Consider the following 13,945-nt stretch of genomic DNA (forward strand, 5'->3'; position numbering starts at 1 on the left):
GGCATGGCCAAGTTGAAATAACGGAAAAGAAAAGCACATGCGCATTGACTCGGGCTCCATCGGAGGCGCCATTGCTTCACTGGGACTGTAGTTCAACTTTTCCTTCCCACACATGGAAAGTCAGTTATGCGGAGATGATAAAAAGACTCCAAGCCCCAACGGCGGTCGCTGCTCTTTTTCCTCGTCAAGCAGGGGGAGTAGACACACAGCTGGAAGGATAATAAGATACGCATGAATTTACAATCTGGAATAAAAGATAAGAGAAAATAAATGGACGGCTCGGTCAGTCTCAGCGCGCCTGTATGTGAAACTTATGTAGGTATTATTTACGCGTAAGTTGCGACGCTGCGCTTTTGTGTGTGAAGTGCAGACTTTGAAACTTCAGGCTCCGCTTTCCTCAGTTGATGGAGTTACAAAGTTTCTTCAGCAAACTCACAATGGAAAGAAAAGCGCCCTTCGCTGACTGTGAAGGTAAAGTATCATTTCGGAACTATTCGAGGCGACGTTTGGCCTTAAACTGGGCTTTATGTGAAGAGATCAGTTTCCACAAAGTCCCGTGAATGTGTAAATTCAAGTCTTGTATAACTTGTTTTGCTGGCATTCTCCACTCGGGTTTAGTTCTGCCAGCAAGCCAATCGAAAGTGGGAGGGGTGCAGATGTTAAGAAGCCTTGGCTCCAGATGTTTGTAGAGTTTGAATTCTTGTAAACACAGAAATGATACGCTTTATCAACTTTTACACGTCTCCAGGGCTATTATTTAATTGTTTTGCGCACGGGCATAAAGGCGTGTTGTTGTAATAGTTTTGTTGAGTTTACCAAAGTCAACAAAGGTCGACAGTAGCTCAGAGTTAAAACAAATGAAATGCAACATGAACAAATTAAACGCAATAGCCTGTACAGTATGTTATCTTAAAGCAAACCCTGGTAAGCATCATTTGGGAGATAATCTAGGAGAAAAAACTTTTAATGAAACAATTCTAGCAGAGGCAAATGAGAATTTTGTTATCTTTAAAAAAGGTTAACCTGGAAAATCACAATTAATGAAAAAAAAATCTAAGTGATAACTTAGGACTTAATATTGGAGAAAGTTTAAGAAACAATATTGTTTATTGTTTATTCAAGGATCACACTAGAAGCATATGAATGGGCCCCCAGTCTTCCTGGAGTGCTGCAATTCTAGTAAAAGCAAATGAAATTTTTGTTGTATTTAAAAAAAATGCTGAGCCTGTATGACTCTGTAATACAAGCTTTTTGAAATCCATTTCCCAAATGTATTAATCAAGAAGGCAGACTGGCTGCAACATGTTTTTTCAACATGAATTCAACTAAAATGTGTCTACAAAGGGAAGAAAAGTAGCAGTTTCATTCATACGGTGGTGCAGATTTGCCCCACAGCACAACAGAATGAGAGGCTCTAATGTGCACCCATCCTTTACTGTCTCCACTGTAGTCAAATAGGTGAATACTTTTTTTCATCATAAAAATAGCACAATGTGTGTTTGTCTGTGTATGTGTATGTTTGTGGTGACAGGCTTCCTGTGGTCAGAGTGGATTACTGACTTCAGTAAGGAGAAGGAGCACCACTCCAGGATATGAAGCTTGCTGCAGTGATTTTACTGCGGGTTGTTCACAGACTTTTTCCCCATCACCTGCCCAGCTAGATTGTGTGTTGTGCAGGTGGGCGGACCGCCTATTACCCTCTTAATTTATGAAAAAACAATGTCACTCTGATGAAAACACAGTCACAGTGCTGACTCACCACCACTGATGAGGACCAAAGATTCCCCCTACCAAGAGTCAACTGTGCTTTTCCTTGCCAGCCTTCACTAAAACCTCCACTATTCAGCGTTCCACGTTGCCATTGGAAGAAACCCAATGTCTGCCTCCTCTCCCCCATCCTTACCTCGAGCCTTCCTCCACTCTCTCCATCCGCACCACCCATCCTCGTCGTCCTCCCCGTCGCCGAGCCCACCCGGGCCGCTCTACACGCGGCTGTCCAACGGTGGTCACAGCGTCCCCAGCCCCACCAACTCCCGCAGCTCTTTCCATGGGGTGTCCTTCCTGCTGCAGATAGGGCTGACCAGAGAGACGGTGAACCTGGAGGCTAGTGACCTGTCGCTGTCTGCTGTTAAGGACCTGGTGTGCTCCATAGTGGACCAGAAGGTAAGCATTTAAGTGCCCTTTCCTGTGATTTAAACTCAGCTTTCAGTTCTCGTCAAACATGTTTTCTCTAATGTACTCTGAAGTAAATGGTTTTCCACAAACACATGCAAATCTTCAACAATTAGCTTGTTGTCAAACTTAAGCAGCAGCACCAAAGGCAGTGGAGGACTAACATGATGCGCCGACATGTGTTTTGCCATCTTCTACCATATTCATCTGTTTAGGTTTTGTTTTCCAAAGCAGACATCTGGGCCTCGTGCCCCAAAATGAGTCAATCACCGCAGAAGCATGCACACAACAGCACCACGGATGCTCCTCCAGTTACAGGACACAGTGTAGTAGCGCCAGTTATTTACATTGTGGTATTATGTTACTGGACTTACATGGTGCAAGTGCACACATATATACAGAGCCAGTCGGTGGTTTTGCTCCGTCTGTGTGATGTTGGACCTGTTTTATTTTCCACGACAATGGTAATGTGTTGTAATGACACTGGAGTGGAGCCTCAGCAGAAGAAGTGGCTTTAAATACAAGTATGGGCTTCATCAGTTGCCATCACATATTTGGTTGTGCGAAAATGATCCAAAGTGCAAATCAGCGGCGCCAGCTTTAATTTAGCCTGTTCTTGTTCATTTGGGCTTAAAGTGGTCAGGCCGGTCCTGATCATGGTTTGTGTCTGCCTGTTTATAACGTGCAAAGTAAGAATGAGGTTAAAACAGTTTAATTTTTGCTTCTAATTTGAAGTGGCTCGACATAATAATAAGCATTGTAAAACTGCGACACCACAGATGTTGTGCCTTTTATATGAAGTGGTTTTGTCTGTCAGGAAAAAAATATATAATCATTGCTCTACAAACACCAAATAAAATCAAAAAAGTATTTCACATAACCCAGTACATTAAAGGAAAACTTCACCCAAAAAGTGATCATTTGTCTATCAATAACTTACTCTCTGTTACCTTGAATTCGAGAAGAAAAATTTATTTTTCTTGCATCCACTACCATGACTAAACAAGCAAAACATCCGTTTGCATACCGTCACAGTAAAGTATAGTATAATCCAAATCTTATTTATGTATATTCACAGAAATATACTTTGTATTGGAGTTTGGCTTCAAAGAAAGCACAGATAAGTTTCACTTTCAGTTCAGTTTTTAACAGTAGGGATGCATAGATTCATTGGCTAGACATCAAACAGGACGATATTCACCTTGTTTACTGCCATCGGCCTATCAGCAAATAAGATGACATTCACCACTGTGGTTGATATTTTTCTGTTGCATCATATCAGTTTTGTGCTGCTTAAAAAAGCAGGGCTTGAGAACAACAGCATCATGTCATCTAGGGACAATAAAAACATGTTTGGGACAAACAGAGATCTTCCCAGGGACACCTTTAGGATGAAAGGACACAATAAACTCACTATCAACACATCGGGGGATGCACTATATTTTCTTTTGATAATGTTATGTTTTGAATAATGAAGTTGTGTTGAAATTAGCAGGAGGAGCTCTGGTTAATGTTAGCTGTTAGCAGTCAATAGCTGTATCTAACAGTTCACTGGGGTTAGATTGAGTTACATTGTGATGCGTTCAAGTTCTGTTCAGTAAAAATGTCTGTTGAGTGAAAGTGAATCACAATGTTATTATGATGTGTTCAAATGCATTCTTGTAAAATGTAGCGAGAAACTTGAATAAATAGAGTTTTTCGAAGGGGAAATTTGTCGGTGTTTTCCCAGCAATATAATAAAGTAACAGAGAGGGACACAAAATGAATATGTGAATGAATAAATGATGAATAAATTCCAACTAAAACAATAGCCTATAGCCTATGGGTTTGCCATGGGCCGTATTGTTGTTTTTAGCATTGGTAGCAGTATTAGCCAAGAATTTCACAATCAGTGCATCAACCACTGAGGTTTTAGCAAAATTGTATGTGCATACAACATAGTTTTGCTATTTTTAAATGTGGTCCCCAATCAATCAATAAACCAATGTGTTTTCTGTTTTCCGAGGACGCATGCGAGAAAAAAAAAGTTTTCTTCAAGAAATTCACAGCATGACTAATTGATATAGAAATTGTTATTTTGTTCGTGTAGTATTCTTATTAAGCTAGCAGTACGTATGGTATTATTATAATTAATTATTGCAAATTAAAACTGAACGCTGATAAGATTGGTTATTATTGGTGCAGCTTTTCTAAGCATATGTGCAGTAGGTGCTCTAAACCTCTTATCAGTCTTTGTCTTCTCTGGGCCAGTGCTTCACAGTTGTGTGGGATTAAAGGTGTGCAAAGCCTTTTGGAATAATGAAATGGCTCCTGTGTGCATCCACACGTTGCTGTTTTTCTAACCTCTTGTGTAGCCTAGAACAATGATTACTCCCTTTGTGTTCGTAATTATCACCGACTGAATAAAAAGAGGGTGATTAAGCAAAGCACTTTCATCAGCCACCAGGATCTGAACATTTAGGCCGGTCCGAGCTATATTTGTGTTTGAGATGATGATAATGGAAATAATGGGGAGTGAAAAAAAAGAATGAGGAACAGACTTGTGTTTAACAACAAGTGGAGGATAGTGAAGGAGCTATCTGTGTTGAGCCTGTGTGTCCTTTGGTTCCATGTTGTCCAAGTTGACATTCCAGAGGAGCAGGGTAATGTTGTTGTTCTTTACGAGGTCTGCTGATTCTCACTAGCTAGTTATGAACAGTTCTGGTCCGCAGAGCAGAAAATCTCATCACTGCGCATATTTACATGGATCCTGTAACATATTGGCGTCGCTGCAAGAATCTGTAACAGGAAAAGGATGGGAAATATGATGCTTTGCCAAGACAACCTGCATAAGAAAATCAGTGCAGTGCATTTGTGGCGAATGGGTGCTGATAATCTGCCAACATGAGATCAGGATCATCTTTTGCTCATGTGCAGTTTTATATCACTTCGTATCACATGCGTTTGTTTAAAGATGCCATGCACTCTTGTAAAAACATGGCAGGAAATGATCCAAATTATAGCCGACAGTCATGGGAACTTCGAAAAGGCCATATATGCAGTTAACATCTGAACATACTGTACATAATTTTCATCATAATATACTGTACATCATCACAGCAGAACATATCCAGCCCGTTCATCCACATTTCTTCTATTAAACACTGCCAAATGCAGTGTACTGCCTCAACTATTTCATGAAATCCAGCCACATGGCTTTGATATCAATGGAAAATATGACTGTAGGCCTTCTTGCGCTCTCCAGTCCATCCCTGCCTGACTTCGTGTTCTAAAATATGCATGACAATGGTGAGCCTTTGACAAAGTCTGCTCATCCTGGCCAACTTTTCCAGCTGAGGATCTCTGACCCTGGCTTTGCCGCTGACAGTCGTCCCAGGATGTCTCCAGTCAGCAGAAACCTCAGGTGTCTGTCAGCGGAGGCAAGACAGGAAAAAGCTTTAGACTTCACGCGGTAATATCTGCATGGAGATAGAGTCTGGATGGAAGCATGTTCCCCCCTCCGTGCCGCTGTTTCCTCCGCTGAGAGCTGGCCTGCTTCACAAAGTGACTCACCACTCAGCCATGCAACAAACAGCAATGCTTATCCAGACTTAAATCTGTCCATTCAGTGTCAGGTTTTCTGCTGTGTCAGCTGTTGTGAACTTTCAGGGTGAGATGTAGTCAGATGTAAACCATGATCTTAACCATATCTTGGTAGCTTTCAATGTTGTAGCTGAGCATTTTTTTCATCTACCGGGTCACTGTGCCAGCAGGTCAGACTTTCTCAGTAGCTCTTTTTATGGCATTCCAGTGTGCAAATTCAGTCATACTGGAAGGTGTAACCCAGTTCCTCCACTGTGTCCTGTCTCTGCAGCATCTGGGTTTTTCCTAAAATGCAGCTACCTTAACTCCTCATTGACATGTTGTAAATCTTGATTTATAGGAAACTCAAGAGGTCAATTGGTGTCCCTCTGTAGATTCCTACAATGTAGGTTTTGATTTACAGTCCAGCTTCTGTTGATCTCACAACTACATCGTTAGATGTGATGTGTCATGATCATGCCACATTGTGCTAGCCTGACATTGTCACACCAATTACAACTGCAAATACCTTGCAATAGAATTTTGATTTCCAATGGGTGCTATTAACAGCCATAGACCAAAATACCTCTGGACACAATATGGATAGACCTACAAGCAATCAAAAATATGTGATGTGGTGCTGAGCTTTGGACGAATGTCAACAAACTACAGCATGCAGAGATGAACTTTGATAGCATATAGCATCAATATGTGAACGAATGTTGCTTTTTTTTGCCATCAGACTTTGAAAAAAGTACTTCAACAGAAAGTTTCACATCAACTGTAGCCATCTTGGTTATTTTCAGAAATGCCTTAATGGTGCTCAGTTTTACTAAGCTAAGTTTGTGCTCACAGTAGTCTCCATGGATGTGTAAAGAGAACTGGATACAATGCTGGAGGCTGGATCCCATTCATTCCTATGAAAGCCCCCAAAATGTTCAACTCGACTTTGTTAGTGTGTCTCGAATGAAGGAGCACAAGCCAAAAACTCAAAACTCAAAAAAGTCATTACTTATTTTCCGTAAAGTGTGAAGGCTCTGCAGGTTAACAATCATCGTCTAAAACTCCCCTGTACAGTAACTTTGCATGCTTTCACTTTGTGATGCACTCACACTTGGCTACACTCATACTTCCATAGAAGTGGAGTTGCATCATTTGTTATGTTATTTAGCCCCGTCTCATTACTGAAGAAGGACCCAGATACCATGTAATCAATGAGTCAGAGTCTTTTTTCCCTCTTCCTGTTGTTGTCTTCACTCTCAACAATCTCCAACAGCATCAGAAATTTAGAAGAAAAGCAGCTCAAGCTGATCAGTCACAGTGCTTAAAGTCCCAATGTGGTCTGTTTGTCACTGACTTAACCTTGATGTGTAGTGAGACTTTTCAGGAGGCAGAAGTCAGTGATGATGTAACCTTGTAGCATACAAACACAGCCACTGTAGGTATGCTGTAACCACTTAATGCATTAGAATAAATCCAACATTCATACCTTTCTCTTTTTTTAAACTTACACTGACAATGACCAACAAATAGCATTGACATACCAAAATAAAATTAATCATGGTTTATATGCTATACATTGACCTCACACAGACATATTCATTTCATTGCATTTAATTGTTATCACTTTATAAGCCATCTTAATGTTATTTCTGTCTTTGCTGCTGTTCATAATATCTATAAGATACGCATCCTTTTCCTACTATGAGCTACATTTGGTTTTAACCTAAGAACTGCTATCAGAGGGTCCCTTATCAATTTCAAAACTTTACATTAATTTTAGACAATGGGTTCAGCCATTCTACACAGAATCATCATTAAGAGGCCAAGTCCACCAAAGTGTAATTTCCCAGATGAAAGCGCCAGGCGCTCCTTTGGAAACTTTCGTCTAGGAGCGTTTGAGAGCAGGTTCACGAGAGGAAACATAATGCATATACAGTATATTAACACATTTCTCCTCCATTGTTGTTGTTGTTCAGCACTTAAAATATGTGCATATAACATGTAACTCCTCGTCTTCGCAGCAGGCTGTTTATCCCTTCTCCACTGTGATTCAGCAGCTGAAGTGACAGTGACAAACAGCATTTCTACCCAAAGTTGAACATTTTCCAATTCTGGGCGCTCAGAAAAAAAACAAACAAACAAAACATCCAACCAGCAGCACTCAGTGCAAAATCCACACCCAGCGTGTCATGGACACAGCCCTTAAGGCTGCTTGTATCTGCCATCTCATTCTTTTTCTATGGTCTCAAAGCTTGTGACTATAGCTTTAGGACAGAGAGTCAAAGCGAGTGCTTTACTTTGTTGTACTCTTGCCGTTGTTAGCAGTTTTTTTTAGTGTTCTTTGCAGTGTTCCTCTTTGGGGCCTGTCCCTTCACCAGCTTAACAAACTATATCAAATGGAGGTCTTTTGGTGTACTAGACAGCAACATCATGACAAGCTACAGTAACTTATGTCCAATTTTCAATGAGCCTTTGTATAAAAGATGCTTGCAGAGAATTCACTCTACAAACAAGGCTGTATGCTATAGCAGATGCACTCAGCTGGACAGCTGTAAAATGTCCAGATGTTTGCATGCACGCTCTCTAACTGTATATATTGTGTCATGGCTTCAAGGTTGACATTTCATATCTTTCCTGAACCCTTTAGTTTTGAATCGGTCTCATTGTGTGACAGGGAGTCATGCAGCCTGTTATAATAGCTGTGTATTGTATAGATTACGATGGCTCATGCCTCTTCCTGCTAAAGACTCAACCACATGACTTGGCCAGCGTCCACAGAGCAGATTTGCTTCTCTTTACTCTCTATGCTGATCTGAGATTGGTTTTGATAGTAGTGGTTTTGGATCACATTCACCGACTTCAGTGGTTAAGGTCTGCCTCAGTCCGGGGCAACCTGATCTTGATAGGTTCAGTTTCTTATAGCAGCTTTTGCGGTTACAGCTCCTGCAATCTACTGAATACTTTCTAATATGACTGTTGTAGTGTCACCACATGGCACAAGGGTATCAACTCAAAGCCAGGCTCCTTGAGGACTGTGAGAAAGGATGAAAGGAGCCAGCTAGTGGGTGGCGGAGACCCTCCCAGTCGGATACCTATCTAATGGCGTATTGACAGCCCCCCAGTGGCTGCATGCAACTCCATGTCTGGACAGCCTTGATTTTCTTGTTGGGGTCCTGACTTCTCTGTCTGGTTTTTGGGGCTTGATGAATGGCGCGAGATAAACATCCATAGCTTCCACTTGTTGAGCGCTTCCTGTTTGGTGTCGCCCAAGTCCTCTCGTGCAGCCAGCAAGGGAGCAGTGGCGGGACAAAAGTTCATGACTCCCTGAGAATGACTCCCAGTTAGCCAGCTGGTCAGCCCAGACAGCCAGCCAGTGACAGAACATTCCTCTTCACCCAGGCATTTTTGGAGGATGATGTGATGTTGCTCGGGATGGGTAGGATTAGACTGCTAGGAAACTGAAATATTTGTAGCTAAATACTTGCTCTGGTAGTGCTGAACATCTGACACATTTGGACGGATGCTGAAATGGTGATTGTCCGATTGACCCAGTTTAGTTCTCAGTCTTTATGGGTCTGTGTTTAATACCCTACAAATTTGAATTTTCAATGGAGATGCTTTCTGGTGAATGTTGGCAGCAAACAGGCTTTATATAAATTTACAGTGAAGCTTGGCGTCAGTTAAAAGCTTCCCTTGCTATCAAAGGGGATGATAGAGCTCAGCAGGATGAAGGAAGTTTTTTTGGCATAGGTAATGGAAAAAAACATTAAACCTCTGCCTCAAATGTTACTTTTACGAATACTTTAATTTTAGCGCTTGTCCTTAGGATGTTGCTGCGTTTTCACTCCAGCTGGAAACGCTGTGGAAGGCAGCTGCCTCAGCCACAGGTTTCCCTACTGGTTTTGTCAGCGCTGTAACTCCCAGTCTCTGGTTGAGGGCTGTACAGCTGCCTCTGTAATTAGCGAGACAAAGGGCCTTTTTGAGTCAGGAACAGGCTATGTTGGACAACGTACAGTAAAATAGCAGAGTTTTATAAAAACTGAAGGATTTGGATTGTTCTAAAGCTTTGAGCAACATCACTGGGATGATGCAAGGTAACACTTGGCGGAGAAAACAAGATTGGCTAAACATTCCTTTTTCAAGATTAATTAGAATGAGTTGCACCAGTAGAGATGGCTTTCCTTGGTTTGCATTTACACTATTGAGTCCAATAGTTATCAGAAGCTAAATAATATAGAATGTCTGCAATGTCACTCTTGAGGTCTGTCATAAAGAGAGACCTGATCTGGGAAACAGCATGTAGAGAAAGAAACAGGAGAAGACAAAAAATGGTCATAATGAGAAGAAAATGAGAAGAGAAAATAGCAAGAAAGAAGCTTGCAGATGGAAAATGGAGAGACTGCAGTTCACATCGACCAAAACTAACTGAAACACACGGGAAATAAATCACCGCCATCTCCCTCCCTCCCTCTCTCCCTCCCTCCGACAGTATAAGCCCACATCTGCATGTTCCTATGGAGCTGGCAGCTATATTTCACCCCAGAGGACGTCCCAACAGCACAGGGCTTTATGTGTGATATACATGAGGCCAGACGTTTCCTGGAAAGCACATTCAGCTCCTTCTCAAGAAAAAACAGGTTGCAGTTGAGTCAAAATATTCACTGTTGGTGTTGGTTCTCGGTTATGGCCCCAGCCTTTTTCCAACTTAAGACGGTTTTCAGTGTTCATTTGCAGGATGTACTCCAAAGCCGTGGAGTCGATTGAATCGATATCACAATTGGGATTGCTGGAAAAAAAAAACCTTCCATGTACAACTCAAAAAGGCCCACTTGCACAAGGAATCTATCAATTTCCCCAGTCTTGGAGTAATTTGTGGAAAAGGGAGAGAGAGAAGAAAAAGGGGGAAAAAAATATCTCTGAAGTTAAGTGAGCTAAGTAATTTCTACCATCTGTAGTGCACATTTCTGCCGCCTCGCTCCCCTCTAAATGTAAAGTGGCCAGGCAGAACACAGGGCCCGGCCACAAGAGTTAGAGAGAATGACAGAGTGGAGAAGAGTGGTCCTCTCTGGGGACGGGGGGGACAGCCCTGCTGGCAGGACTTATGTGGGGCACAGAGGGGGTTGCGGCCACCGTACGGCTGATGTCCTGCCGTGCAGTCGGTGCCATAACCATCAAAAAACTCCTGCCACCAAGTGTGGCTTGCTTTGGATTTTTTGCCCAAACGCCCTTCACCATACTTGACTTTTGCCAGTAGTGGGAGATAATCTTGCATCACTCCAATCTCTGTTAATGCCAGCTGAATGGGCTTGGATTGTGATTATATTGAAGTGGTAGGCAGCGCTAATGTTTAGCCATTTAATATGCAGAGGAATCCTGGTGACTTTGTCCTTGTGAAGCCAACCACGTGTGGCGATTTAGAAGCACTTCCTGAGACACTCCACTAGTTTCCATTCATAAATTTGTAACCGTAGCATAACGCACTTCGCTGAAAAAGGATGTCTCATATCCCCTATTAATTTACTCATTAACATCTTCAGTTTCTCCCGGAGTCCTTCGCTACACTTGCTGTCAACCTCAGCACACTCAGAGGACCTCAACCATGACAAAAGCTGAAGAAAAGGGCTTGAATAACATGCTCGCTTCAAGATATTAACCTGCGCTTATTTGACCTGGTTAATTGCTAATGTCACTTTTTTGACTTCTTGACTCAAAAGGCTGGAGCAAACAGATGTTATAATCATGATCTCAGCAGATGTGTTAACAAAAATGTTTCCAGCATCCTGCAATGAGGACCACATGTTGTAGCTGCATATCAGCGTTGCATTATTGATCCCCGCAGTCAGAGCAGGTTGCAGAATGTCTTTTTCTGTGTTGTTTTCTCAGCACTGTTTGCCTTTCCTGTCTTTCAGCAGAGTGGGTGATCTGTCAAACTGATAGGAAGGTGGCGAGGGGAAGTGCAATTACATGTTGATACAACAAGAAAGCTACTGTGTTATTATGAAGAGAAAGGGTCTTATGAAAAGCCCCACAGGCCAAAAAAAGTGCTTCAATTCCACTTTTGTTTGATTGGCTTGTTTGAGCGTTTTTGAAACCCTAAGGGAAACAGTCAGCACGGCTCCTTTTGTCGCTGTGTCTCTTTCCCCAGCCGCACTCGCCGTTGGGTTAGTTCCCCTCAGAGCCGCTCCCTGTTTCCATATTCTCTCTGCCTCCTCGCTCTCCAATCTGCTGTGGTCGGCGGAGCAGCACAGCCTGTTCAGTCTGCGTTCAAATGGCTTTTCTCCACACTGCACTTGCCATTATTCTTGTCTGTGTGTTTAAATGTTCGGAGAAATTGCCTTTTGGCGTCTGTGTTTTGAAGAAGGGGACAGCTCGAGTGTTGGAATTTGGCTCCGCTGAGTGTTTGGTTTAGTTTTGTTAAGTGTGGTTCTTTCGCATAGGTGCAATCCTGCAAAACTTGCTAATTCAACAAAAGGACATCTGTAAAAGTGAGTCCTCATTATTAATCATGAAGAAAGAGAAAACCTCAAGCAGTTAGATCCTGCCCGCTTTCTGGAACACACAACCCACAGCAATTAATAATGTTTCTGTTGAGCAACAGCAGCGTGTTCCTACATCCTGCTATTACCGCTCACCTTATGACCCCCCTGCTCTGCCAGAACAAGAGAAAGTGCAGTCGCCATCAATCTCACATAAGCTCCCTCCCAGCTTCACCTGTTTATTTGCCCCGTGCGGAGGTGAATCTGGCGGCTGTCCCCTGTTACTCCAGTACAGGGAGGGTGAGATGGAGTGTGTGTTGCAGTATATCTGTGAGGCGGAGGCGCTGGTGGAGAATCGCAGTGGGGCTATAACTCATCAGCAGTGTGCGGGGGCCTGGCCAAGCATGTCTTAGATCACACTGCTCTCTTCCTGAGAGGCCTTAGATCCTGTGACTCAGCCTTCCTCTTCTCTGCTAGGCCCCTGGACACTGTTAAAGGGATACTTCGCCAATTTTCAAACAACTTTGTATCAAGGCAATGTGGGTAATATGTGTAGATTAACAGTGGTAGACTTTCCTGCATCTAACCATTCCCTAGATATCCTTCCTCAACCCCCGTAAATGATTTATATTACATCATTTGGAGGCGTTTCATTGGCTCTTGGGGCTGTTGCTCCAACTACAGGCTGTACTTCAGCAGTTTCTTATTGTCAGCGGTTCTTGTTTCTTATTGCCATTGTTTCACATGGACCAGTCCACGTTACGTCACCCACCAGAGGGAGTGTCTGCATGATGCCTTCTGGTAGTTGTAGGTTTTCTAGCTCTAGAGATAAAATGTTCTTTTCCTGTGTTTTCTTTGGTCATGTGGAACCAATTTCAAAAGTATTTGCATCTTTGTAATGCAGAGTTTTATCACAATGTGCAATTATGTCCATGTGCAATTGGTGTTTTAACTGCAGAGTTTGGCATCTTGTTTTTTTTTTTTACCATTTATCTTGTACACACCTCGCTGCTGTAACAATGCAAATTTCGGCAAGTTTGGTGACTGCAATAGAAATAAACCTACAAATGTTTTTCATCGCCTTGCTTCTTGAAATATTATCATGAGAGGAGGAGTCACATAACATCACTCAGTGAAAACGCAGTCATCCTGCAATTATGTTTTATCGTCATTTGGAAAATAAATCGCTTAAGTTTTGCACAAATCTGTAATGGAAACCCTTTACAGTGAGGACCATGTGTGAATATTTCTTATATGTATGCAACACACACACACACAAACACACACACACACACACACACACACACACACACACACACACACAGACAATGCATATGCACCCATGCATGTGCATTGTCATCAAAGAGAGATGTCATGTATGTAAAAAAAAAAAAAAAAAACAACCAATGCTGCTATTCGGCCAAAAGCCACCTGGCTCTCATTGGGGATACAGTGGCGAGCAACCAAACACTGACCTCATCACCATTATCTCCACTCCACTCCACTCCATTTTTTTTTTTACCTCAGGCCAAATGACCACAGAGGAGTATTGTTTCTCTGGATTCAGCTCATCAAAAGCTTGGTGAAATAATTGCGGGATTTTCTTTGGAAAGGAACGTTTTGTAAAACCAGGAAAAGATTTGGCTGGAAACCATCAGCCACTGTGGTTGATGTAAATTGGGTAAGCGGTATAGCTTTGTTAGCGTCTCTTGATGATTGAGAGAGGTCTAGGA

At 42.3% G+C, this 13,945-nt stretch overlaps 1 protein-coding gene across 2 annotated transcripts in view; it reads left to right on the top strand.

Moving 5' to 3' along the window:
- Positions 1-120: 120 nt before the first annotated feature.
- Positions 121-13,945, top strand: part of prkd3 (protein kinase D3) — a 51,251-nt gene continuing 37,426 nt past the window's right edge. For both annotated transcript variants that reach the window (XM_042500651.1, XM_042500652.1), the window contains exons 1-2: positions 121-471; positions 1,532-2,163. In XM_042500651.1, coding sequence (XP_042356585.1) covers positions 1,876-2,163 — 288 coding nt within the window. In that variant the 5' untranslated portion in view covers positions 121-471; positions 1,532-1,875. The remainder of the gene's footprint in view (positions 472-1,531; positions 2,164-13,945) is intronic.

The sequence above is a fragment of the Plectropomus leopardus genome, chromosome 14 (assembly GCF_008729295.1).
Source record: "Plectropomus leopardus isolate mb chromosome 14, YSFRI_Pleo_2.0, whole genome shotgun sequence".
Taxonomy (NCBI): Eukaryota; Metazoa; Chordata; class Actinopteri; order Perciformes; family Serranidae; genus Plectropomus; species Plectropomus leopardus.